Source organism: Podarcis cretensis (assembly GCF_951804945.1).
Source record: "Podarcis cretensis genome assembly, chromosome: Z".
In the NCBI taxonomy this organism is placed as follows: Eukaryota; Metazoa; Chordata; class Lepidosauria; order Squamata; family Lacertidae; genus Podarcis; species Podarcis cretensis.
In genome coordinates this window covers 46,994,492-47,021,363 of record NC_137184.1, presented here as the reverse complement: position 1 = coordinate 47,021,363, position 26,872 = coordinate 46,994,492, and the positions used below count along the sequence as shown (strand labels likewise).

Genomic DNA, 26,872 nt, shown 5'->3' with positions numbered 1-26,872 from the left:
GCGAAGCCACCATAAGACTGTGTCTGTAACCCCCAGAGACCAGCAGAATGGAAACCAGGCATGAACAGCATTCTGCATCATGGAAGGTTTCGGAGGTGCTGCAATGATATATTGGAGGCAAGTGGGTGGGTGGGCGGGTGGGCATTGAGATCATGCCCACTGTTGACAAGGACCTGTGGCTTCACTTCAGACTGATGAACTCGACCTCCACCCAGCTGTACCCATGTTGGAAGCTGATTATCAGACTTGCCTTTTTTCCCAGCAGGGGGTCAAAATTCTGAGTTCTTCAAGAAACACCACTGTGATAAGGCATTTCACCAACCCCATGGAGCAACTTCGCCACCCATGATGGTGGGCAGCCTCTGTGAAAAGCAAACAGGGACTGGACTTGGAGAGCCATTCCAGGAGCCAACACTCTTCTTTCTTCCCCTTCCCTCTCTTCTGCAATGGAGGACTCCATAACCTGAACTTGTTTCAGAGCTCAGAAGGCCAGCAGCTTCCATTTGAGCTTCTTGTGAATTCCTGCTGGAGGTCCATGCTTGGTGGCACAGCGTCCTCTTTGCCTGGAGAAGGTCCAGGGTTCAATCCTTACCATCTCGTGGTGGGTCTGGGAGAAACCCTTGCCTGAAACCTGAGAGCTGCTGCCAGTCAGGGTGGACCAGTGGCCTGGTTCAGGATAAGGCTGTTTCCTGCATTCTCGCCATCTTCCTAGCGGATTCTCAAGGATGCTGCTCCGGGGCAAGCCCTCAACCTCAACCTTCAGGCCTCGGTTTGGGTTTTTGGGGCAGAATTTGATGATGAGTCTCTGGATGGAGTGTTGGAAGCTTCTGGAGGTCTGGACCCTTCAGGAGCAATGCTGACGCTTTGTCCTTTTTGTCTTGTTTGCTACCTTTCTGCTTCTGGACTTGACCTGCTTTGGCTGCAAGAACCCCCCACCCCACCCGCCCAGTCCATTTGGGCCAAAGTCGTATGCAGGGACCTCTACCACACAAAGACTAAATTAGGCAGTGCACTTCTTTCTGAGTCCCTGTGCTGCTCTCCCCTCCTCTGCCGAGGCTGCTGCCTCGTGGCTGTGCTGAGAACATCAGCAATAAGCACCTGGATAGAACCACAAGGGTCCTCGCTGAGCTGTTATTTGGGGGGACAGGTGGCTACTGAGAACAGGGCTTCCTTCAGTCAATTGCATCGCCTCTCAATTGGATTTCAAAGAAAGCTCCCCTCCCCCTTTCTGTCCATGCCTGGTGTGCCCTGCGCAATGTAGACCTCCCTGTTAGGACGCTTTGATCTGCGCATGTTGGAGTGAGGGGTCTGGTGCCCGTGGGTCACCTTGGCAGGTGTAGAGTCCAGCTCCGTGAAGCTGGGTCAGGCACAGCTGTTGTGGATGCAATTGGGGCCATGAGAGCAGAATGGGTGGGCTCTTTGGGAGGAGGCGTTCCCAAGCCTCTTCCCAGTACAAAGCTTGCTTGTGATGGATGTGTTGTCTTTAAGGAGCAACACCCCCCCACCCCCCACCCCCCCCCCACACACACACAGAGAGAGAGAGAGAGAGAGAGGAATATGGAGGCTGAGCAAGGTGGGATCACTCTGGTGCAAGCCCTTTCTGGCAGCATCTGTGGAAAGGGCTGGTTCCCTGGCAGAGCGAAGAGGCGGTGTTTGCTTTCTGTCCTCTCCCTCTGGCCCTGAGACCTTATTGGCCCAAATCATCCCACCTTTCAAATCACCCTCTTATCACACAAATCTGGGGGGAGGAAGCGGGCTGCCCATTTCCCTTCCTGGCTCCCCATGCCCCCTCCCAGGGGAGGCAATGCAAACCACAATGGTTTATTCACAAGGTGGAACGCTGGTCCTGCGCCGGCCGCCCCTGGCCCTATTCCATCCTGGGTCTGGCTTTGGAAGTGCAGCAATTTGAGACTCAACCGAGCTGTGCATCCTGCCAAGTCCTCAGGGTTTCCTCATGCTGGCTGCCTTGCTGGAAAAGTCATTGGGCTGAGCATCAGCCCGGGGTCTCTCTGGATGCAGGTGGGCGGGCTGGGCCTCTTTCCCCACACCCCTGTGCCAGGAGCTGCCCCCCATTGGCTCAATGAGGCTGGAGGTGAGGAGGTGGTTCTGTCGGACTCCTGTCTCTAGCTTCTCCCCCTTGCAGACATCCGAGACAGTGGGGCCAAGCCGGTGATGGTGTACATCCATGGCGGCTCATACATGGAAGGCACAGGCAACATGATTGACGGCAGCGTGCTGGCCAGCTACGGCAATGTCATCGTCATCACCCTCAACTACCGTGTGGGAGTGCTGGGTATGGATCCAATGGGCCCGCTTCACAGGGGGGCAGAGGTGCTGTGGGGGGCAGGGGGGAAAGAGGTGCTGCAGTAGGTCATGAGCATCTAGATGGGCAGAGATGCTTCGACCTGTGCCTTCAAGACCAGAGTGGGTCAGAATCTGGGTGACCCAACTTCCCTGCTGGGCCTGCTGGTTTCCATGTGGCTTCTCTTGACACCGTGAGAGCCACAGAGAGCCACATTGGTGGATGGCCACAACCACAGCCATTCAGCAAGTTGTCCTTGCCTATCTCCATCACATCCTCGTAGGCTCCTTTCCATGTTGGGAGCAAACTTTGCAAGGATGAGGAAGGGAGTGTCCTGTTCTGCTCTGCATGGAGCTGGTGCCTGGATACAAGCAAGACTGTTCAAACCCGCCTTCTTCTCAGTAGCCACCCCTTCCCCCCAAATGCTATGCTTCATGCTGACCCCCACCACCCCAGGACCTGGCCTGGCGAATTGAACTGAACCTTTTATCGCTTAGAGCCTTAGCTCTATCGCAGTCCGATACCCACAGAAATATGGTCAATTTTAACACATTGCACCAGGAACATTCCATCAGATGATATGCATAAGGAAAAGAAGGGGGGGAATTAAAATAAGACTTCCTCTCCAGAACAAAAGGGACATCATAAAAATTAGTGCATGATGGAGCAAAAGAACATCCCACCCGCCCTTCTAGGTTGGTTTGTTTCTAATGCCTCGCCCTTAATTTTCTAGGAGCCAGAGCATTTTGCAACCTCGATACTAATAAATACACCATCACCTCCTGGCAGTGTACATATCTGTGAAGGGTGGGAAGGGCATGTCTGACCAGGTGTTTATTCCAAATGTTTGAGGGGCGCAGACATTGCCCCAATGATGTTTCCTTGGCAGGGGACCCTTTTGCCTTCTTCCACCCCTGCCCAACTGCTCCACCTACGTGCCAAAGGCATGTTGAGAAGGTGTGGTGGAGGAAGGTCCCCTGCCCCATACCTGCTGTCTAGCTGGCGTGGGGGCATTTCTCCACGGGCAACGTGTCTCCAGCACAGACCCTCCACTTCTCTCCAAGCTAGAAGCTGTGGCAGTGGCCAGTCGGCTGTGCAGAAGGGCGTTAGGTCCCTTGCTTGGGAATTCTTTCTCATTTACACATCCTGACACAGCACAGAGCAAATATTGATCTGCGGTTAAATATTGAATAAACGTGTTTACTCACCTCCTCCCTCCTGCGGGGCCTGGCAAGCGCCACTAATGAGCTGCACCAGAGGGAGTATTCTATGTCCCCATCGCTGGGGTGCAGCCAAGCCTCCTCTGGAAATGGACTGGCAATGGCTGATCGCTAAAGGGGCAACATTGCTAGACCTTTTGGGGGACCTGAGGAGGCTTCCACGTTCCTTTGCATTCTGAATATGGGCCTTCCCTTTTCCCGAAGGGAGTATTGCTCACTGTACCCTGGAGCTCAGTCTGCCCTACAAAAAAGCAAACAAGCCACCCTCCCTAACAAGTCCCTACCCGAGGACCTGTTTCTTCTGCACCGGAAGACAGAGGGACCTTGGCCACTGTTCATGGCAACTGCATCTCTGATTTTGTGGGTGCCTGTGTGGTAATCTGGGGCACTGTCTGGAAATAAGATACATTTGCTACTTTAAAAGAAGATTTTAGTAAGTTGACTACCCTTCTAAGCAGGAGCACTAGGGTCAACTTGTGCATTTTGCATCCTAGCAAATTAATGTTTGTTAGAGACATTTGCTCTTAAGATATATATCATATACAATAAATAAATAAAAACAAGAATCACACAGCATTCATAACTACATGGGGAGGGAAGGCCTGGGCCAGAAACCAAAGGAAATATCCACCATAAAATCAGGGGAGAAGAACAAACCGCACCTAGCTCATTAAGATTCATCGGGGGGGGTGTGTGTGTGTGTGTGTGTGTGCGTAAAACAAAAAAGTAAAACATCCCACTTGACTCACTAGTGTCCAAAAGCTGCTTTTCTAAACGTTGCCCAAAAGCGGCTTGCAGGAAAGTATGTCTATAAAATATATCAATTGTTCCAAAAAAAGGGGGGGAAAGCATCCAAAAGGAACCAGATAAAAATTCCCCCAACAGGCTAACTGCTTTGTTCAGTGCGCCAAAGTACGTAAAGGCTCTGACCTAGTTAAGGCCTGGAGGCCTGAGATTCCCTCAGCAGGCCCAAGATGGCAGAGGGGGCCTGGGTCAGCTGTGAGGGAATAGAGGACAAGTCTTGACCCCAGACAAGGGTCTCGTTTCCCTGCTGCTAGCTGCCCCCTCTCACAGAGGCTGACTTGTTTTGACCCAACACCCACACAAACACGAACCATCACTTCTCCAAAAATACGGTGGCTCGTTCCTGAGGCAAGCCCTCCAAAATGGCTATACGCCACAGGCAGACACCAAAAGAGCCACAGCCGCATGCAGAGCAGACTGCACCCATTTGTTCTTCTTGGCTGTGTATGCACCGTACATTTAAAGCACATTAATTCCACCACCACCCAAAGGAATCCCAGTAACTCTACAGTTTGTTACGCATGCTGAGAATGGCAGTTCTGCGGGGGTAAATGACAAGTCCCCAAGATTCTTTGGTCCAGGGTGAGGAGGTGCGCTTCAAATGCACGGTGTGGGGGATCTCCGCAATATTGAGAGGGGATGGAGGGAAGGGGTCAGTCGCAGCTGAGAAACTGGGACCCATGGCAGTGGCCTTTGCCCTTTGTAGTGCGTAGCATGAGGGGCAAGGGCAGGCGAGAATTGCCTTGGGGCCAGTGCCATTTTACTACTATCATCTTGCCTGCAGGATTCCTGAGCACCGGGGACCAGGCTGCCAAGGGCAACTATGGGTTGCTGGACCAGATCCAGGCTCTGCGTTGGATCAGCGAAAACATCGCCTTCTTTGGCGGCGACCCCTTGCGCATCACTGTCTTCGGTTCGGGCATTGGTGCCTCCTGTGTCAGCCTGCTCACACTGTCGCACCACTCTGAGGGTAAGAGACCGGCGTCATTCCAGCACCCAGTTCTGCGTTTGCCAAGTAGGTGGAGTGTGTCGGAGAAGGGTTTGGAAAGAGCGCAGATTTTTCCCCATCTCCATCCTGAAATTACTGGACTTCTCTGCCTCTCCAGCCGTGCTGACATGAGAAGCCGTGCTTTTCACCCTCCTTATCTTTGTGTATGGCTGTGCACAAACACACCATATACATTTAAGGCACATGACTTTCACCCAAACCCAAGGAATCCTGGGAATTGTAGTTTGTCGAAGGTGCTGGGAACCGTAGCTCTGTGAGGGGTAAGCTGCAGCTCCCAGGATTCATGTGCACCTCCCATTGATGCATTAGCTCCTCTGGGAATGGCAGGTTCCAAGGTGCTTAGCCGGTATGTGTATGCCTCTTTGCTCTTGTTGTTAAAGTAATTCTGAATTAATGCTCACATAATCTTGACTGCAAAGATATACCATAGGCGTCGGCAGATCAGGCTCTACTTGTAGAGGTTTGGGCGATTTGCAAGGATTTCGGACTCCTAATTGTTCTAACAATATCAATCACAAAATTAGTTCCCTCCACTCAAAATGAGACTGTCAAAGAGACCTTGGGGTAAATAGGAAAATATTTTTTTTGTGGAAATTTGTAATGTTCTGTTGAAAGCCGCCCAGAGTGGCGGGGAAAACCTAGCCAGATGGGTGGGGTAGAAATAATAATAATAATAATAATAATAATAATAATAATAATAATAATTGTTATTGTTATTGTTATTGTTATTGTTATTGTTATTATTGTTAATACAGTGGCCTTTGCTCAGTCCTGGTGTTCAGAACAAAACCCCGTTTTTAACCCAGCAAGTGCTGAGAGGCACCATGCCCTTCAAGTGTGTGGCTCTTGTACTTTGGTCCAGATCTTGGAGATCTAAGTAAAATGCAAAGTAGATTCAGGAAAGAAGGAGTGGCGCATGGTAACAAAGGCTTCTGAAAGTGTCGGCACTGAGGGATCAGGAAGTGCCTAAGCTGCTCCTCTGCTTTACAGGAAACGGGTAAATGAAATTAACAAGCAATCTATCTGAAAGGCTGCATAGGTACAACAGTGCAAATCCACATATATATGTGAGAGGCAGAGGACAGACAAAGTACCGTATTTTTTGCTCTATAACACGCACCCGACCATAACACGCACATAGTTTTTAGAGGAGGAAAATCCGTAGGCATGCCACCCGTAGGCATTCCCTCCATAACACGCACAGACATTTTCCCTTACTTTCTAGGAGGAAAAAAGTGAGTGTTATGGTGCAAAAAATACGGTATTTCTTTGTGCAGTGCATAGTTAAACTGCAGGACTTGCTCCCAAAGGAAGCAGGGATGGCTACCAACTTGGATGGCTTTCAAAGATGATGAGACAAAGTCGTGGAAGATAAGACCATCAGTGGCCACTAGCCATTATAGCTCTGCTCTGCCTCCACTGTCAGAGGCAGTAATGCTTCCAAATACCAGTTGCTAGAAATATCAGGGTCCTGGGGGCGGGTTTCCTACAGGCACCTGGTTCTTCTTAAGTTCTTCTGCACGTTTGTAATATATTTTAACCAAGTTAAAAACTCCTGTTTGGAATGGTTTGGAAAGAGGGTTAGCATTCTACATTTGATATTTCTTTTAGAAAACCTCTGTTTTCTCAGGGTGCTGAGTTTGGTGCTGTGCTGTGCTTTGCACACTTGCAAAGAAATGAAAACACACAGTTCTTGCTGGTGTGGAATGGTTTGGCGGTAGAGTTCAAATGTGGCAGAAGGAACTGTTCGTTTGAGAAGAAGAAAAAAGGAGCTGGGTGGACTGAAGATGGTCTGAGGACCTTCCTAGGGTCAGATTCATAGAAGGCATGAGGAGTTGAACAGAGGCATGCAAAACTCCTGAGCCCCAGAGGGAGCCACGCTAAAAGAAATGTTGGCTGTATAATGGGCCTAAAGGGGAAATCAGCAGCAGTGATGGGAAACAGCTTGATAGCCCATGAAATAGCCAAGGCCGATAGGGGTTAAAAGTGCTGTAGAGGCATTTTTCAAGCCTAAAAAGAACAGCTGCAGCAGGTCAGGTCTGCTGTGAGATGTTTCTGCTCAGCTTCGGCAAAGAACCAGAGCAGCCCATCCATCCATTCCAAGTGACCTTGTAAAACAGGTCTGGAAGCTTGCCATGCATAACTAAGGAAGCTGTGAACAAAATACCTGCTTAATCTTTTATTTTTATTTGTATTTTACAAAACCTGTGGGGCTGACTAATGCAATACTCAAGAGTTTTAATTAGGTCAAAGGCTTCACGCTCTCACTTACTCTAAATCTTGGCTGGCAGGTTGCAGTGAGAGTATCTTACAATTGAAGCAAAGGTTGGGCAGAATGAGGTTAGTAAACTGACCGTGGAAACCGGCAGAGCTGATTCAAGGCTGGGTCATCAAGAACATTCTGTCTTAAGACAGATGGGTGCCAACATCAAGAACATCACAGGAACCAGTACAAGCCCCGGTGGCGCTATTGGTACTGCTGTTGTTTGAGTGTGAACAGTTGTCAGCAGACCCTATTGGGCAGTGCCTGTGACATCACCAAAGACATCACATAGCAGATACATCAGTGCTTTGCATAACATTTTTAGAAGGGTATTGGGTCCATGTATTAACTGACCAAGAAATCATATGATCTGTTTTTACAGATTGAAGAAAGTAATGCCATGCCACTTTCCTTCTCAGCACTGTCTCACAATTTAAGAGCTATTTTAATTGGGCTGCAGTTAACAAGACCAGAAGCTGCTTGACTCTGGTGTAGTTAATTTCATCTTTCCATTGACTTGTTTGGGGCTAGGAAACCACTGCAATGCAGAATCAGAAATTCTGCTAGGAATTTGAAATTGCAGGGTTGTTGTTGGTCTTCTGGAATGTGACCTATGTGTGCATGAGTCTCTGGATGCATGTGTGGAATGAATTGTGCTTGTGCCTTGTGCTATTTTGCAGAATGAAAGCCCAAACTGGCTGCTGCTAAAAGAGATAGAGCAGGATGGAGGCTGTCAGTCATTTCTGTCTGTGAGCTTGCACTATGGAAGAGGCTGACTTATGGAAAAGGCTCATAGCTTAGTGGAAAGCATATCATTTGTGTGCCTAAAATCTCAGAATCAGTCTACCCCAGTTAAAATGTTCTTGGGTAACAGGGCTAGGAAACACCTTTGACCAAGTTGACCTCTGAGAACCATTGTCAGAGATGACAGGACCGAGCCAATGCAGGTGACCTTGATATAAAGGCAGTTTCATATGTCCTTATTTATGTTTTAGCAGCAGTTATGTAAATAAGGAGAAGCATGAATGAGTCTTTCATGATCCATGATTCTTTGCCTTTCACTGCATGGATCTTCAGAGGTGTGTGTGTGTGTGTGTGTGTGTGTGAATGGAATATGTAAATGGAAACTGAATTAGCAAGATGGGAGTGGGGCAACGGCAGGTAGTTCGTATTAACTCTCGCCTCGCGAATCGTTCCAGACCCTGCACTCGTTATCTGAGGCTCTTCTTTGTGTCCTCCGCTCCCTAAGAGGTTCAGAGGGTGACAACACAATAGTGGGCCTTTTCTGCAGTGGCTCCCCATCTGTGGAATGCTCCCCCCAGGGAGACTCACCTGGCACCATCATTGCAGGACTTTAGGTGCCAGGTGAAAACTTTTCTCTTTACCCAGACCTTTGGTCATTATTATTATGCTGTGTAAATTATGTTTTTGATGTTGTACACCACCCTGGGATCTATGGATAAAGGGTGGTTGTATTATTATTATTATTATTATTATTATTATTATTATTATTATTATTATTATTAAAAGGTCACCCAGAATGTCGCTGATTACAGGGGAGGGCGTGTCTGCACTGTGCTGATAAATGCTGGGAGCCCATTGCTCATGTTGCACATGCTGAGCCCATCCAGGATTGTGTTCTCTCTCTTTCCCTCTGTTGCTCTAAAGCATTAAACTCTGGTCAAATTAGAGCCTGCAGAGCAGAGGCCTAGAGCATTCATTCATTTATATGCCTCCTTTCCGTCAAGGCAGTTTTCAGCTTTAAAATACAGAAACAAATACATGGTATAAAGCACAGAGCAATATGTTTCCCCCTCAGGCCAACTGAAAGCCTCTTCAGGAATGGCTGGCGCATGCTTCCTGAACTTGGCCCTCCTTTCGGTCAACAACACACATTTTAAGCGCATGGCTTCACCCAAAGAATCCTGGGCACTGTACCTTACCAATATCTTACTACAGTTTCCAGTACCCTTTGCAAACAAACTACAGTGCCCAGGATTGTTTGGGAGGAGCCATGTGCTTAGCATGCGTAGTCTGGTGTCTTACTTCCCCACAGATCTTCCTTAAGCAGCCCCAAAGAAGTTGGAGAGAGGCTGCCGCCAATCTCTCTCTGGCCCGTTGATGGTTCTGTCAAGAGCCAGCAATACACCTCTCATCATCCTGGCCTTCCTCACTTCTGCCTGCAGGGAACTGATTCCAAACAGGCTCTTGTACGTCTGTAGTGGAACCTCTTCTCTCTTTACGGAGGCTCATAAACCAGCAGACGCAGGAAGGGTCTCTGCCACTCCCCCTGCTGCTGTCGTGCAGCTTCTGCAAAACTTGTCACTCAGGCTAGAGGCGGTATCATCCTGTGCTAGCAAAGGAGGCTGGCAGGAATATGCCAGACTCGGGGAATAAACAGGCCTCTTTGAGCCAGCCAGGGGAGGGGACCAGGACCAGGCAGGAGGGAGCTAGCAGACCATTTTCTAATGGCATGGCAGCCTTCCCCTACCAGTGCATGTACCGGGGAGAATGTTTCCTTTTGGATATTACCTCACTGAAAGGCAATATCTGTTATCTGTTGAGCTGGGAAGGCAAAGGATGCCCCTGTGGCCACTGGAACCCAATGAAACCATGCTGGAGAAGTGTATATCGGAAGCAAAAAAAGGGCCGACATGCAGCTTAGTGGTGAGCACAAGGTGGGCAGATACAAGGGACAGTTTTAGCACATGGCTGCTTTTGTTGCACATGCTACGGGGATGGGGAATAATGCTCAGTCAGAGGACCACATCCCTTTCTGTGCTGCTTTCCAAGGGCCACATGCCAGTGGCGAGCGGGGCTGGAGGCAAAAGTGCGCAGAGCAATGAATGCCAGGTTTACCTTTGTGCAATTGGGTAGCTTGCATGTGCATGCACGCACGTCCCTCTCTGTCCTCCATGCAGGCAAGCAAGAGTCCAGGGACACATTCCAGCCAGGCAAAAGCATCCAAGAAGGAAGGTGCAAAGCAGGGGCAGTGAGGAATGTGTCCTGGGGAGAGTCCCAGGGACCTGGAGGGCTGCCTAATTCCCAGGGCCCTGAGCTTCCCCATCTTTAATTTACTGAGCGCACAGAGGTGACCAAACTACTGCATAGCGAACACTTCCTTGCCCTGGGATCCTTAAAGTGATCCTTTCAGGGCCAGCCAAGAGAATGGGGGGAGAAGATGTCAATGCAGTTTAATGAGCCCCACAAAACTATTCTCACCACCACCCTCTTTCAGAAATACCTACAGGCTTGGCCCTTTTCTCAAGGACCTTTTGATGCATCTGTTCTGCAGCAGAATTGAGACAAACCTTTGCCCTTCCTGAGAAAGGGGGCAAATTGGCTGGCGGGAGGCAGCCCCTTTGCTGGAGACAGTCAGTGTCCCACTTGTGCAAACTTTCCATTGGGGCAGCTGGCTGTTGGGTTTTTTTAGCATCCTTGTACGCTGAGGATATGGGAAAGCTTGTGGGGTTGGTTTGTTTGCTTTTGCTCCATCTGTTCGTATTGCTCATTGGCTTCATCACAGGTGTCACAACCACGATCCAAAGCTGAACATAGTGGAATCATTTCTCTTCAACCAGGCCTTTGGCTGTTAGACAATCTATGGCCTTTTAAACATGATTTTTTTTCTGTGTGTTTTTAAAAAATTATTATTTATGAATTTTGTCTTTTTATTTTGTAAACGCTCTGTGATCTTTGGACGAAGGGTGGTACATACGGTACATGCAATGCTAATGATAGAAATGCAGTAAATATTCAAAGGAAGCTTTTGAGATAAGGTTTCATGGTCACACCTGCTCATCCAACCAATTGGCAAGGAGGTTGTTTGTTTGTTTGTTTGTTTGTTTGTTTGTTTGTTTTTAAATCACGGCACATTGACTTCTGGTGTGTCTCAAGGGTAGGTGTGTGGAAACTGGGACCCTCCAAATGTCACTCAACACCAATTTCCATGGTCAGGAAACATGATGTTGTCCAGGAACATGTGGAGGGCTCCCAGATCCCTCATCTCTGTCCTGGGAGCTCAGTATTAGTGGCTACTTGGTTGCAGGCTATGGGTTCCTCTCTTTAATTAGTAGGCTGTCAGCACCTTCCAAACCTGAATTCAGGAGGCACAATGCTCCCTCCGGTTCCAGCCAATGTGTATACAGCAGAGGTTGAAATGTGATCACCTACATTTCACATGTCAATAAAAATCACATCGTTCTGTATTTTCCTGCAGTGGTGGCAGGGTGTGTGTTGGGGGTGGGGGTGATGCTTGGCAAGTGAAGGATGTGAAGTTCAATAGCACGAGCTTCAGCACACCGGCAAATCTGGTCCTGGGCACAGAAGAGGGGAAAGGAGGGAGCTGGGGGCTGGTAGTTCTTCAGAAGGGCAATACGGGAGAGGCACACCCTCGTGGCGTGCCGATGCAAAGGACAACCTGGAACGATTCCCCAGCAGATCGATGTGGCTGCACAAGGAGATTTCCTAGCAGCCTGGAGATTTTATAAAAGCAGAACTTACAGGAAACGGGAGGCAGTACATGTGACTAAGGAGAAGGAAAGCACAAAGCTGTCAGGACTGCATCCAACAAGGCGAAGGCCCAAGATGAGTCACAGTGAACAAACGGCGTTGGTTTGGGAGCACAGAGAAAGGGAGACGTGTTAAGTGCCAGGGGGCCAGAACTAGACAGTGACGCGATGAGAGCTCCCAGTGACTTTTTCTTTGGTTAAAAACAGACACACACACAAAAAAAAAACAACAACAAAAAACCCAACCACGTGTGTGCGCACACATATACGGGGAGAGAGCTAGCCTGTGTGTTTGTATCTGAGGAAGAGAGATGTGTCAACTGAGGATAGAGCCCTGTGAGAAGGGGGTCCCTCTCCTTCCGCGGCCACTGTCAGCCGGGTTTAAACCCCCCCCCCCACTTCGCCAAACCTGCAGTTCTTAGTGGGGGGGGATGCAGATACTTATATTGTGTTTTCCATAATAGCTCCTGGTAGGGGAGGAAGAGTGGATTTTTATATTGGGCCTGTGGGGTGGGAGGGGAGGGCTTTTAAAAACAACTACCCTCCCCCAGTGCTGCTGCCCCCTATTCCACCCTCCTCCCGAAAAGGCACTGGAATATCCGTTCATAGGTCAGAATACGTGCCCACCTAGGATGCCCCCCATTGATAGGAAAGTGTCTGTGTGTTTGCTTCTGTTGTTAATGGGCTTCCAAAGTTTCAACTTGCTGCTTTTCTTAAAAACATAAGCCCTCAAACAGTAGCTATGACTTTGCTGATATGATCAGCAGAAGGAATGGACCCAGGGTCCTCTTCTCATGGCATACATGCATGCATATATAGTTTTATTTGTATATTTTTGCACAGTTCAAACCATGTTCAAGGCGGCTTGCAGCATGAAAGAAAATACATAGCTGCGACATAACAAAAGCAATAAATAAAACATTTTAAAAATGCATAACCAAACTGAACAATTTTCACAAGTGCATCAAGATCTAAAATAAAGATACAAATAATAGCAATAACACCTCCCTCCCTCCAAAAAAAAAAAAAAAAACCACTCCCTAAACAATGCCCCAGCCCAAGTGTATTTTCAGGAGCCTCAGCTTTTGCAGCTGCAGTCAGTCCGGGCCCCGGCCTCGCAGTCCAGGTGAGAAAAGGCCTGCAAGGCAGGCAGCAGGTCTTCCAGGACTCACAGCCCAGATGGCAGCATCCGCAGATGAGGGCTGTGGGAGGAAGCTAGTTTTGGACTGGTTTTATATGCCCACTGACCCAGTTGTGATGCTGCATGCCCTGTGGGTTCCCTGCCTTTTTCCCTGGCAGTTTACTGATAAGAACTGCTAAAACACAGAAAATAATAATAATTGAAAAACAAATTAAACATTGATAGAGTTTAAATTGTGTGTGTGTGTGTGTGTGTGTGTTCCAGCAATTACTATAAAAACAGCATGGCACCAGCCCTTTTCTTAAAAGCTGTCAGTTCCCAAAAGCCTCTTGGAACGAGGAAGTCTTCACCTGCTTGCAGAAGGACCACAGTGAGGGAGCCAGTCTAGTGTCTCTCAGGAGGGAGTTCTGAAGTCGTCGGGCAGCAGCCACCACCAAGGAGGCCCTGTCCCGTCTGTGTCCCTCCCAAGCATGCCTGTAAGGGTGGTGGGACTGAGAGAAGGGCCCCTTCGTAATCCTTACAACAGATCTTTCTAAACTTTTCATGGTGGTGACACACTTTTTAGACATGCATCATGATTCAGTAATTCAGTTTCACTAGCAAACTGGAAGTTAAACAAACCCCTTTCCAGCCCCGGCAGCAGTGCAGAAAGCATTCGTGCAACACACCTGCACACTGCAGCTGACATGCTAACACACAGTCTGGAAAACTCTGCCTTACAACACCTCTGTAAGGCAGAGGAGCATCGTTATCACTGTGTAACAGTGGCTAGAGGCTTACAGAAGAAAAAAGACAGAGGGTGTGTGAATAAGTTTAGAAGAAGAAAAACGAGTGAGAGGGGACATGGCAGAGGTGTGTACAATTACATCTGGTGTGAAGGGGGGGGGGAGAGGATGAGAAGTCTTTTCCTCCCTCTCAGTGACCGTAGAACTTGAGGCCGCTCATGAACCTGAATGTTGGAATGTTCAGAAGAGACAAAAGGAAAAACTCTTCACAGCATATAGTTCAGCATGTAGTTTTGCTCTCTTGCAATGCAGCAATGGCCACTCAATTGGACAGCTTTGAGAGAGGATTAGACAAATCCCAGAGGATCTGGCTGTGTTCTTTGCCCTTGGTCAGAGGCCCTGTGCCTCTGAATACCTGGGAATTGCAGGTGGGGAGAGTGCTGTCTGTTGTGCTCAGGCCTGGTATATGGGCTTCCAATCGAGACCCCCAGCTGGCCGCTGTGAAGTCAGGGTGCTGGACTTTGGCCCAAACTAGCAGCCAGGCCCTCATTATGTTCTCATGGCTGGGGCAAGATTCAAACCAGGGATTTCCCGCAGCTCGTAGCTCGGTCTCTTTAGCTGCCCCAGCCTTGCAAGAGCCAGGATGCCTTCCAAGCATGCCCAACTGCGCTTGAGTGGCTGATTCAAGACCTCCTCCACTCGGCGGATGTCCTGGAAGGCTTTGGTATAAGCCTTGCGATGACGCAGCACCCTTGCAACGGTTGTTAAAATACCGACAGAAAATGTAGGCAAGAGGCAATTAACGCTGACTAGGTATGCAGCTGGTTGAGAGAATATTTTGCAGCAAGAGAAAGTGTGATTATAAATAAACATCTACCCCCCTCCCCAGGTCGGGAGCCAGGGGGCTTCTCCCTCCTCCATCCAGAGAGACGAGGCCTGGCCTCGGTTTCCTGTGTGGCATTGCTCTTTTGGGGAGCCCAGGCCAAGCACTGAGTGCTTCTGCCGCCGCAGAGGGAACGCTGCCCTCTGGCCCCTTCCCCCTGTCTCAGCTGCGGAGGCTGCCGTTTCCTGGGGCCTTTTTGTATTCAGAGGACAAGCTGCATGGAAGGGGCCTTGGCACCCAGCCCAGCATTCCTCTGCCAGCCCCAGGCCCTTTGTGGGCCTGCTTCCTAGGCTCTGCGTTGCCGTCGCCGCCCCCCCCCCCCACCGTCGCCCCTGCCGCTTGTGTTCCCTCCAGCAAAAAGGCTTCTTTGTGCCACTGGGCACTGGCACGGAGCGGGGCCCAGCTGGGCAGGAAGCGAGGGCTGCTCCCGGTGGGATGCACAGGGTTAAGTGGTGTGGGGCTTTAACCCCCAAGCCGCCAGCCTGCAGCCTCCAAGAGCCCTGCCTGCAGGAGGGAGGCCGCTGCCAACACCCCCTCCTCCCCTTACTGCTTATTGTGGCAGGCGGGGCAGGACGGAACCACACTTGGCCCTGCCTGAGCATCCCGCCAGAGGCTGCTGGTGATGGGTTAGTGAACACTGGAGGGGGGGGCTTAAACTAATGCCCCAGGGTGCCCCACACTCTGCAGCCAGGCCAGCATCTAAGAAGAAAGTGGCACCCTTTCTTCCCATTTCTGGAGCCCAGCGACAGAAAGAGGGGCTGTTGGGTGTGTCTTGTGGCTTCTTGTGTTTCCCAGAAATAGTTCGGGAGAGGCCAAAGGGCCACAGGGCAGCATCAACTGTTCTCTCCCTTTAGAGCTAGCTTCCCGCAGACGCTGATGGCTGCCACATGGTTTGTGGGCAGGAAAACAGGGTGGTGTATTGTTTGTGTGTTTGTATGTGTACATATATCATTTTTATTAAGTCTCCAACAATATTTCAAAGCATTTGTCACCATATACATTTTTTAAAAAACATGCAAGTTCCTTCTTGACTTCCCACCACCCTTCCTTTCCTGACGTTTGGTTTATACTCCTTTTTATAAGCTGTTTCGTAAGACATGTATTTTCATTATCTAAACCCCGCTACCATTCAATCTTTCATTCATCTGCTGCTCGTATGCCAAATCCCGCCCACAACTTCATAGATTGCTGATATTTTGGTAGGTGATACCTCAGGGGTTTCTGTTCCACCGTAAACACTCTTGTCATGACATCCTCTTAATTCAGCAGTCAATTCTGCCGTTTCAGCACTTGTGGCAGGGCGGCATCCTAAGGGGTTCCTCAGCCTAGGCAGGAGAGAGAGAGAGAAGGTTGATGTTGATGCTCAAGCCTTTTCTGCTCACCTCTGTGTCTCCCACCTGCAGGCCTTTTCCAGAGGGCCATCATCCAGAGCGGCTCTGCCCTCTCCAGTTGGGCTGTCAACTACCAGCCAGTGAAGTACACCAGCCTGCTGGCTGACAAGGTTGGCTGCAACGTGCTGGACACGGTGGACATGGTGGACTGCCTGCGGCAGAAGAGCGCCAAGGAGCTGGTGGAGCAGGACATCCAGCCGGCACGCTACCACGTGGCCTTCGGGCCCGTCATTGATGGGGACGTCATCCCTGACGACCCGGAGATCCTGATGGAACAGGGCGAGTTCCTCAACTACGACATCATGCTGGGCGTCAACCAAGGTGAGGGGCTCAAGTTCGTGGAGGGCGTGGTGGACCCAGAGGACGGTGTCTCGGGCAGCGACTTTGACTACTCCGTCTCCAACTTTGTGGACAACCTGTACGGCTACCCTGAGGGAAAGGACACGCTCCGTGAGACCATCAAGTTCATGTACACGGACTGGGCTGACCGGGACAACCCCGAGACACGCCGCAAGACGCTGGTGGCCCTGTTCACCGACCACCAGTGGGTGGAGCCCTCAGTGGTGACCGCTGACCTGCATGCCCGCTATGGCTCCCCCACGTACTTTTACGCCTTCTACCACCACTGTCAGAGCCTCATGAAGCCGCCCTGGTCCGACGCCGCCCACGGGGACGAGGTGCCTTACGTCTTCGGGATCCCCATGATCGGGCCCACTGACCTCTTCCCCTGCAACTTCTCCAAGAACGATGTCATGCTGAGTGCTGTGGTCATGACCTACTGGACAAACTTTGCGAAGACCGGGTAGGTTTCCACCACCACCCCTTCCCACCCCAGGGGCCAAGTGGTTGGGGGGTACCAGTCATCTCCCTAGTGGATGAACCTCAATCAAAAAAAGAGGTGAGGGGGGTGCAGGACAGGGATATGTAATGGTTGCAGGGGCTGTGTTACTTGCAAGCTGTAGACACCTCCTGCCATGCTGCCTCCCTGTGCAAAGTTGTGCATTAAACAGGTTGGTTGATTTTGGTGATGGAGCAGGAGGTTGAGACAAAGGCTGCAGCTCATTGGGCTGTGTAGGCATGAGGGTCCTAGGTCTGATCCCTACCTCCTTCAGTTAAAAGGGTTTGAAGTCAAAAAGGGCCACTTCCCACTGGAGTGGGCAGTACAGAATAAAAAGGATCAACCATCAGGCTAAGCAAAAGGTGGTTCCTCAAGAAAAGCCTCGTCTCCATCTGCCAGACCAGGGGTGGAGAATCTTGGTCCCAGATGAGGCTCTTCAGGGCTCTCCATCTGGCCCCTGGGACTCTCTCTCCAGGCCACACCCCACTATGGCCCTCCCTTTCATCCCTAGTGCTTCTGATTGGCTGGAACATGTCCTTGAACTCCGGTAACATCTCAAGCATGTTTAGATGGAGGGTGGGGAAGAGGTTAGAACTACACATGTTGCTCCACCCACTTCACCTCTGGTCCACCCATGAGTGGCATGTTTTCCTCAGAAGCTTGCCTAGACAGGAACATGGCCTGAAAAAGTTTCCCCATCCCTGCTCTAGACTGAGCTCAGATTTACAGAAGCAGAATTTCAGGGCCTGCCATTTAAATCAACCGCCTATGTTTTAATACCTCGTTGCTTCTGCTTTGGTGTTAACTGCCCCGGATAGGCCACTTGTCTTTCTAAGGCCTCTGAAGCTGGCACAGTGGTTCTTTCTCCCTCGAGGGCCCAGCTGGCGTAGTGTTGGACTAGGATCTGGGAGGGCAGGGTTTGAATCTCCACTCAGCCGTGAAGCTCACTGGGTACCACCCTGGGCATCTTTTACCTTAACCTACCTCACAGGGTTGTTGTGAGGATGAGTTGCGGAGGAGAAGGAGCGCCATGTATGCTGCCTTGAAGTTCCAAGGAGGAAAAAGTGGCATATAAATGTGACAAATAAATAAAAATCTGACAGTCTTATTAAATGTATCTGTGGGATGGTGTGTGTTATTGTTTTGGTTTAATTATTTACTTGTGTTTTAGCTTGTATTTTATTCTGTGAACCACCCTGGGATCCATTTATGAAGGGCGGTAGATAAATTTAATCTAATAATAATAATAATAATAATAATAATAATAATAATAATGATGATGTCCAAAGTCACATTGCTGACTTTGTGTTCCCTCTTTCTCTCACACTTCCAGGGACCCCAACAAACCGGTGCCTCAGGACACCAAGTTCATCCACACCAAGGCCAACCGCTTTGAGGAGGTGGCGTGGTCCAAGTACAACCCCCGCGACCAGCTCTACCTGCACATCGGCCTCAAGCCGCGCGTGCGAGATCACTACCGCGCCACCAAGGTTGCCTTCTGGAAGCACCTGGTGCCGCACCTGTACAACCTGCATGATATGTTCCACTACACCTCCACCACCACCAAGGTGCCGCCGCCCGACACTACCCAGAACTCCCACATCACCCGCCGGCCCAACGGCAAGGCCTGGAGCACCAAGCGCCCAGCCATCTCCACCGCCTACACCAGCGAGGGCTCACAGGAGAAGTGGAACCCGGAGCAGGACGGGGCGGGGACCCTGCTGGTGGAGAACCCCCGGGACTACTCTACCGAGCTGAGCGTCACCATTGCCGTGGGTGCCTCGCTGCTCTTCCTCAACGTCCTGGCCTTCGCCGCCCTCTACTACCGCAAGGACAAACGCCGGCAGGACACGCACCGTCAGCCCAGCCCGCAGCGGGCCGCCAGCGCCGCCAACGACATCAGTCACACCCCAGAGGAGGAGATGCCATCGCTGCAGGCGAACCAGGCGCACCATGGCGACTGCGAGGCCCCCCACGACGCCCTGCGCCTTGCCGCCTTGCCCGACTACACGCTCACCCTTCGCCGCTCGCCGGACGACATCCCGCTCATGACGCCCAACACCATCACGATGATCCCCAACTCCCTGGTGGGGCTGCAGACCCTGCACCCCTACAACACCTTCGCCGCCAGCTTCAGCAGTACTGGGCTCCCGCACTCACACTCCACCACTCGGGTATAGCCTGCCCCAAGCACCCGTGCACTCCCTGTGCGCCCTCACCGGACCTGGCACTGCCGGGGGGAGGGGGGAGTGGCGGCAAGGTGTGGCGAGCATCCCTGGACTACTCGCCCTTTGGGGATTTCGTTTGTATCAAGTGCTTTGACTCTCCTGGAGGCCCGGCAAGGGTCTTGGCTGAGCAGAAGGGGGCCAAAAACTGCGACCAGAGCCGCCTCGCTCCCTGCTCCCGAGTCCAGACACTGTGCAGGAGGGGATCGGGGAGCCCTCTGAGCCTGCTGGAGGCCCCTCCCGGCACCTCCCCAGAGCCACAGGGCACTGCCTGGGGAACCCCAACCGTGGGCCTCGGGGTGGCTCCTGCCTGCCGTTCCCTCCTTACCACTAGAGATTTACCAATCAGTGCCATGGGAAAACAACTCTCGTGGGCTGAGTTGCCATGCCGAGGCAGCGGCTTGGGACCGCATGCCAGGGAGCCCTGGGCAGGTGCAGTCCGGTGCCCAAAGCCCCAGTGCTGTGTCCTGGATATGTAGCCTGCGCTTGGTGCTGGGCCCAAACAGATGCTGTCCAGGTGGCTTTCCTTCCCCCCCCCCCCCGCCCCGTCCCTCGCAACCCTCACACCTCTCCTTCGTCTCGTGGAGAAAACTTTTTTCCTGTCCGTCTGTTTCTTTCCAAGAGACGTTTTTTAAGCAGATCTTTAGTTCTTTAAAACACTAACGGAAGACGCCGTGTTTTGTCCTTTGTAAAGATTTTAAACTTAAGTGTTCTTGATATAAAAAAAGCCAATTAGACACACACACACATACACACCACAAATACACAAACACACACACACAGAAAGAGAGAGAGACCCCTCCCCATACACTGGGAAACACAGACATGCACCCGCCAACCCCATCTGTGCTGCAGCCCCCCTCTGCCCACCCCGGTGGCCCTGCCAGCATTGACCTGTGCCAAACCGAGAAACCAGCCAGACTTCCCTTGCGGCAGCAGTGGCCCCCAGCAGGCCCCCAGGTCCTTTTGTACTTTTGATATGCCCTTCCGCAGCCATTCATTCCTGTATGTGACAACCAACCAACCTGTGGCCTGGAGGCACCCAAGGGATGACCTAGTTCCTTCCGCCTCCTGCCTCTCCTCCATGCTGCTTCCCCCCCCCCCCATTGCATTGGCCAGCCTGCCCCGTTCCCCTCCCCACCCGCTGTGCCAAACCTCCCGTAGTTTTCAAACTCCTTTTGGAGCTTGGCCAAGCCCACCCTCCCATCCCCCTCAACCGCTCCCTGCTCCATGCCAGCCGGACACACCTATCCTGGCCTCCCCACCGCCTTGCCTTCTTGGGTTGGATCAGGCCAATGGACCTCAGTGGCATTAGGTGGGGCAGGAGAAGGAGGAGGCCAAGGGCAGGCTGGGCACAGAGAGGAGCAACTGGGAGGGTTGGGCAGGGGGGAGGGTATACAGCTGCAGGGCAGCACAGTGTAAATGCAGTGTGCCCAGGGAGATGGCAGGGGTGCTGCGTTCACGCACAATTGGCTTTCCTCGCCCACTGCAAAACCCAGGCGCTCAAGGTCATGGGGGAAGGCACAGAGGGCTGCGTTTGGTGGGTGGGGGGTCTTCTGGCAGAGCTGGCAGAAACTCAGCCGCCGGCCGATCCGGGGGACTGGGGTGCAGACAGCCCAAATATGGTTGGACCAGGGCTTGGTGGGGTGGGGTCTTATAGGTCTGGGGGGGGAATGGGGGTCCTGTGGTGGAGGTGGCACAGCCCTGCCGTTGGGCAGCAGGAGCTGGGCCCAGCTTGTGGCAGTGGGGTGGGGCGGGGGCTGCGAATGATTAAGGGAGAGGCAGGAGCACCGCCCAAGGGTCAGATGGACACCGAGGCTGGGGAGGCTGCAGGGGTCACCCACATGGGGACTGAGCCGGGGTGGTTTGGTGCCGCTTGTTTGCCCTCCCCCCCCCCTGGAAGCTGCAAACAACTTCAGGGGGCAGGGGGCAGAGGGCATTTAAGAGGGCTCTAGACCTGACCTGCCCCCCCCGTCCCGCTCCAGAAGGTACCTTTCAGAGCCAGCAGCGGAAGGTGGGTTGCAGGCGAGCGGTTCTGGCTGAGAATGTATTTACGCGGCCCTGTCAATCACCTGCGCAGAGGAAAAGAAATCCAAATAAAGCGGAAGGGGTATTTTTAGCTGTCTGCTGTCCTGTCTGCTTCTTGGGGCGGGTGTGGGGGTTGGCACAGCAGTGGGGGAGGGGGACCGTGGCTCCCCATGCTCTTTGTTGTAGTTAGAGGGTGGGGGAGCAGTGCAGCTGGGTCCATCTGGGCCCCCAGAGAACAACAACTGCTCCCCAGAATTGCCCCGCATCTTTGTCAGCGGGTCAGAAGACCATTTTGACAACGGAGAACAGAGAAAGCCACCTGAGGCTGAATTGGTCCACCTAGCGAGCATCGCCTGCCCTGCCTTGCAGAGGCTGTTCAGGGTTCCACCTAGGGGGCATCTATGCTTGGAGCTTTCATTGGGAATTGAACCCCTGGGACTTCCTGCACACAGATGTTGTGCCACTGAGCAATATGCTCTAAAAACAGCCTAATCGAGGAGGACCATCACCGCCCAGAAATAGGAAGCACCTTCTTAAAAGTTTTTTTAAATATATAAAAGTACATGAATGAGGATACCTTGCGCCCTGTGGTTGCCTAGCAACCACCCCATCACACACACAGAGAGAGACCCAATATCCCATCAAGCACAAAAATGACCAGAGATTGCTCCTTGCCTAGAAGCACACAGAGAAGTGAGAGACGCTCCACTTTGTTGCATGGATGGGAGAAAGAGACATTTCAGTTTTCAAGGCCCTGACCCAAACGTTTCCACGTACTCCAGGGATAACCCCACATTATTGCTCCTTCCACCCATTTTTTACCCCTTCAAGCCTAGGGCAAAGCTTCACCTGTTGACTTTCTGCCTGCCCCACAGCTACTGCACTTTAGTAAAGCAGCACTGCCCCACTGCTGTTGTGTTTTCTTGCAAGAGATCCATCTACACCAAAACATGCCTGACAGCAAACGTGGTGATTCTGCATGTATCTGGGCATGTACAGTTGGGCCTGTCTAGGAGCAGGGGGGCAGAAGCATTGCATCCCTCCCTCCCTCCCTCTGTTCTTGCATCAGCCCAAGCGAAAGGGGCTCCCGGGTCCCTCAGCACATGCACGCACAGATGCTCTTTCCCTGATCTCCTTTCGTGCCCAGCCAAGGAGCTCCCGGTTTCATTTCTTTTTAATGCAATTTCTAATGGCGTTTCCATGGCAACCAGGAATTGAGGGCTGAGTCCTCTCCCAGCGAGCACATGGTCCGTTGCACCGGGCAAATGGCGTGGGGTGGGGGAAGAGCAGGGAGCCGGGTGCACACTCTGCACATGCATGGACTGGCCTATGTGCATTGGGGAAGGGGGAGCCCCAGAGGGCGGAAGGAGTGGCCCCTGATTCTCAAGAGCAAGGGGGCCAGGATAGGGAAAGGATTGCAGGCGGGCAGTTTTGGGGGCAGCCCAGGCCCCAGGCTCTGCCAACTACCCACTGCTACAAGGGCACTTCCTGGGACAGGAAGCTGCCTTCATTCCAAGCCCATAGGCCCCTCTAGTTCAGTGTTTCCTGCACTGACTGGCAGCAGCCCTTCAAGGTTTGAGACAGGAGTCTCTCTAATTCAAGTAGGTTAAATTGGATATATTGAATAGTACAGGCGGAATATGCAGCATTTAAGGGTAAATATGGAAACCACGGAAGGGGGGGGCGATAAGTCAACAGATAAAGCAATTTACGGTTTATGTCAAAATATGTAAATATATTTTTGTGAAAAATTAATAAGATTTTTTTAAAAAATGAAATGGGAGTCTCTCCAGCCCTGCCTGGAGATGCCATTAAGAATCAAACCTGGGACCTTCTGCATGCAAAGCAAAAGCTCTACTGCTGAGCTGCAGGTCTTAACCAACACCATAGGAGCCATGTCCTAGGGGCCAAGGTCCTTTTGGTCCCTGCAATAAAATATTTGAGGGGACTGCCCCCTCCCAGGTTGAGGGGCACTGCCATTCATATGGTATGCATGTGCTGCATCTTGTGATTGCTTATGTGGAGCAGGCCTTACCTGCCCCACCCTAATATTTTATTCAAGTAGGCACCACTGCCCCACACAACCCCTTGCACGAATTTGAAGAGATCAACTGAATGTGCATTGAAGGAAGCCCTGCTCCCAGTTACCACCTTCTTCTTTCTTCTTCTTTGGCAATCCCTCGTAGCCGAGTAAGATTGTCTTCCATAAACACGGTTTTAACAATGAGTCCGTAAGTGACTGTGGAGGCCAATTCTGGACCCACACGTCCTTCCACAGTGGGGACATTGGTTCCTGGGCAGGAGTTGATCACAGTGTGAATTTGCCAGGCATGCCCTCCTCTTAGCACGTTTCTCCCTTGTGTCCTGAGTTCAAGTGTCTCCAAAGCCCATGACACCTTTGGTCAAGGTTGTTCTCCAACTGGAGCACTCGCAGGCCAGTGTTTCCCAGTTGGCGGTGTTTATACTACTTTTTTTTAGATTTGCCTTGATACAGTCTTTAAACCTCTTTTGTTGACCACCAGCATTACGCTTTCCATTTTTAAGTTCGGAAAAGAGTAGTTGCTTTGGAAAACAATCATCAGGCATCGGCACAGCATGACCAGTCCAACGAAGTTGATATTGAAGAATCATTGCTTCAACACTGGTGATCTTTGCTTCTTCCAGTACACTGATATTAGTTCACCTGTTTTCCCAAACGATGTGTAAAATTTTTTGGAGACACCGTTGATGGAATCTTTGGAGGAGTTGGAGATGGCGTTGATAAGTGGTCCATGTTTCACAAGCATACAGTAAGGTTGTTAGTACAATAGCTTGTAAACAAGCATTTTGGTTTCCCTGCGAATGTCCTGGTCCTCAAACACCCTGCACTTAAATTGGGAGAAAGCCGCACTCGCAGAGCTCAGGCGATGCTGGATTTCAGCATCACTGTTGGCCCTTGCCAGACCACCACAAACAACAACTGAGCAATAACAAGCTCCCAGCTTCACGGAGCTGGACTCTACACCTGCCAAGGTGACCCACGGGCACCAGACCCCTCACTCCAACATGCGCAGATCAAAGCGTCCTAACAGGGAGGCCTACATTGCGCAGGGCACACCAGGCATGGACAGAAAGGGGGAGGGGAGCTTTCTTTGAAATCCAATTGAGAGGCGATGCAATTGACTGAAGGAAGCCCTGTTCTCAGTAGCCACCTGTCCCCCCAAATAACAGCTCAGCGAGGACCCTTGTGGTTCTATCCAGGTGCTTATTGCTGACGTTCTCAGCACAGCCACGAGGCAGCAGCCTCGGCAGAGGAGGGGAGAGCAGCACAGGGACTCAGAAAGAAGTGCACTGCCTAATTTAGTCTTTGTGTGGTAGAGGTCCCTGCATACGACTTTGGCCCAAACGGACTGGGCGGGTGGGGTGGGGGGTTCTTGCAGCCAAAGCAGGTCAAGTCCAGAAGCAGAAAGGTAGCAAACAAGACAAAAAGGACAAAGCGTCAGCATTGCTCCTGAAGGGTCCAGACCTCCAGAAGCTTCCAACACTCCATCCAGAGACTCATCATCAAATTCTGCCCCAAAAACCCAAACCGAGGCCTGAAGGTTGAGGTTGAGGGCTGGCCCTGGAGCAGCATCCTTGAGAATCCGCTAGGAAGATGGCGAGAATGCAGGAAACAGCCTTATCCCGAACCAGGCCACTGGTCCACCCTGACTGGCAGCAGCTCTCAGGTTTCAGGCAAGGGTTTCTCCCAGACCCACCACGAGATGGTAAGGATTGAACCCTGGACCTTCTCCAGGCAAAGAGGACGCTGTGCCACCAAGCAATGGACCTCCAGCAGGAATTCACAACAAGCTCAAATGGAAGCTGCTGGCCTTCTGAGCTCTGAAACAAGTTCAATTTATGGAGCTCCCTGTGTTGTCTCCAGGACCAGCTAAGCTTTCACCAAAGCTCTGGAGTCCTCCAGTGCAGAAGAGAGGGAAGGAGAAGAAGAGCCAGGCCACTGGGTGGATCTGGGTCATTGCCAGTTCCTACGCCAGCTATTGGGGACCTTCTGCATGCAAAGCAGCTGCTCTGCCATTGAGCTCTGGCGCTTCTCTTTAGATCCTACAACCACCAGCTCTGAGAATTGTTCAGTCGCTTTGGAGGGCAGGAGGAGTGAACAATATTGAGATGCTTCCCGCTTCCCTGGCTTGATATTCTGTATCCTCTAACTGTACTCCTCTTGGAGGTTTGTGTGTGTTCGTCTATTTTTCTCGCAAGGCGTTCCAGTCCCTGGTGTGTACTCAATTTGTACCTAATAATAACAACCCTTCCAGGTTTCACCCATCTGGCAGCCAATGAAAATAGCCCAGCTTCTTCAACCAGAAATGTGCTAAACAGTCTAATATTAACAAACTGTGAAAGAGCAAAGCATTTTGGAGCTAGATTTTTACAACACTTGCAGAGCTCTCTGCGTATTGTGAAGTTGTCCTTATTTAATGCAAGCTGCCTTGAGAAGCCTGCGCAGTCTTGAAAGGTTGCTTAGAAGTGTGTGGAGGAAATATAAGCACATTTCCCGAACTCCTTTTGTGGGGATGCTACCTATGGAGAAACTTCAGAGAAGTTCTTTGCTTCTGCTCTTCTGTTCCCAATGGGAAGCCAGGCTGTAGTTTTGCAATTGAACCTCTGCTTTGCATGCAGAAGGTTCCTGGTGCAACCCCCAGCATCTCCAGTGTCCCGTCTGAAACTCTAGTAAGCTGCTGCCAACCAGTGTAAGTAACACCACTCTAGATAGACTCATGTTCTGAGTCTATATAAGGCAGCTTCCTGCACTCCAGAATCTTTTTTTTATTTATTTTACAAAAGCAAGCATTATTCTGCCAAATATTCATGCATGTGCAGAAGTGCTGCTGGCTCAGGAAGACCCAAGTTCCTCCAACCCCATTCAGACCCCAAAGCAGTGGTTCTCCAAGGTTGCGGCATGCCACCCTGGTGTGGTAGCAGAGGATAGCGAGTGTAGCAGGAAGATTAAAGGACAAGCAAAGAATCATTTAAACATTTCTGTGAAATATAGAACAGTATAGTATCTATCTATCCATATATCTATATATAAATTGCAGAATACGGGTAGAAATATTTTCAAGATGAGAGCAAAAGCATCAAGTGATACTGAGAGCCAGAGCATCAAGGGATAAATTTCTCAAGGCCCGAGCAAATTTTTATTCTGAAAGTGTGGCCCAGAGAAAAAAGCTTGAGGACCAGTGCCCTAAAGGCCTGCAACCAATGTGTCGAAGCTAAGTAGGTGTAAATTTGGTCAGTGTCTGGATGGGAGACTGTTTTGCAAGCACATATATGCTGCCTTGCATTCCATGATAGAAGAAAGAAAAGGGGGGGGAAATGGGGGGGTGATACAATGCTCAGCTTCTGACTTGATGTGCCTTTCATATGACAAGGGAACTCTTCGAATGTTCTGCCATGACTGCTTCAGCAACCCTCTCCTGTCCCCTCATTAATTCATTCATTCATTATTTTTTTGGCAACTTCTCCATGACTCTTCCGATTTTCTCTGAGGCA

General features: G+C 51.0%; 1 protein-coding gene across 6 annotated transcripts in view; it reads left to right on the top strand.

Annotated features, from left to right (window-relative positions):
- NLGN3 (neuroligin 3) overlaps positions 1 to 21,431 on the top strand; it is a 69,414-nt gene extending 47,983 nt beyond the window's left edge. For 3 of the 6 annotated variants that reach the window (XM_079962716.1, XM_079962718.1, XM_079962717.1), the window contains 4 exons: positions 2,144 to 2,293; positions 5,111 to 5,296; positions 16,262 to 17,051; positions 18,421 to 21,431. In XM_079962716.1, coding sequence (XP_079818842.1) covers positions 2,144 to 2,293; positions 5,111 to 5,296; positions 16,262 to 17,051; positions 18,421 to 19,267 — 1,973 coding nt within the window. In that variant the 3' untranslated portion in view covers positions 19,268 to 21,431. The remainder of the gene's footprint in view (positions 1 to 2,143; positions 2,294 to 5,110; positions 5,297 to 16,261; positions 17,052 to 18,420) is intronic. The other 3 variants (XM_079962719.1, XM_079962721.1, XM_079962720.1) reach the window with 1 other exon arrangement.
- The last annotated feature ends 5,441 nt before the right edge of the window (positions 21,432 to 26,872 follow it).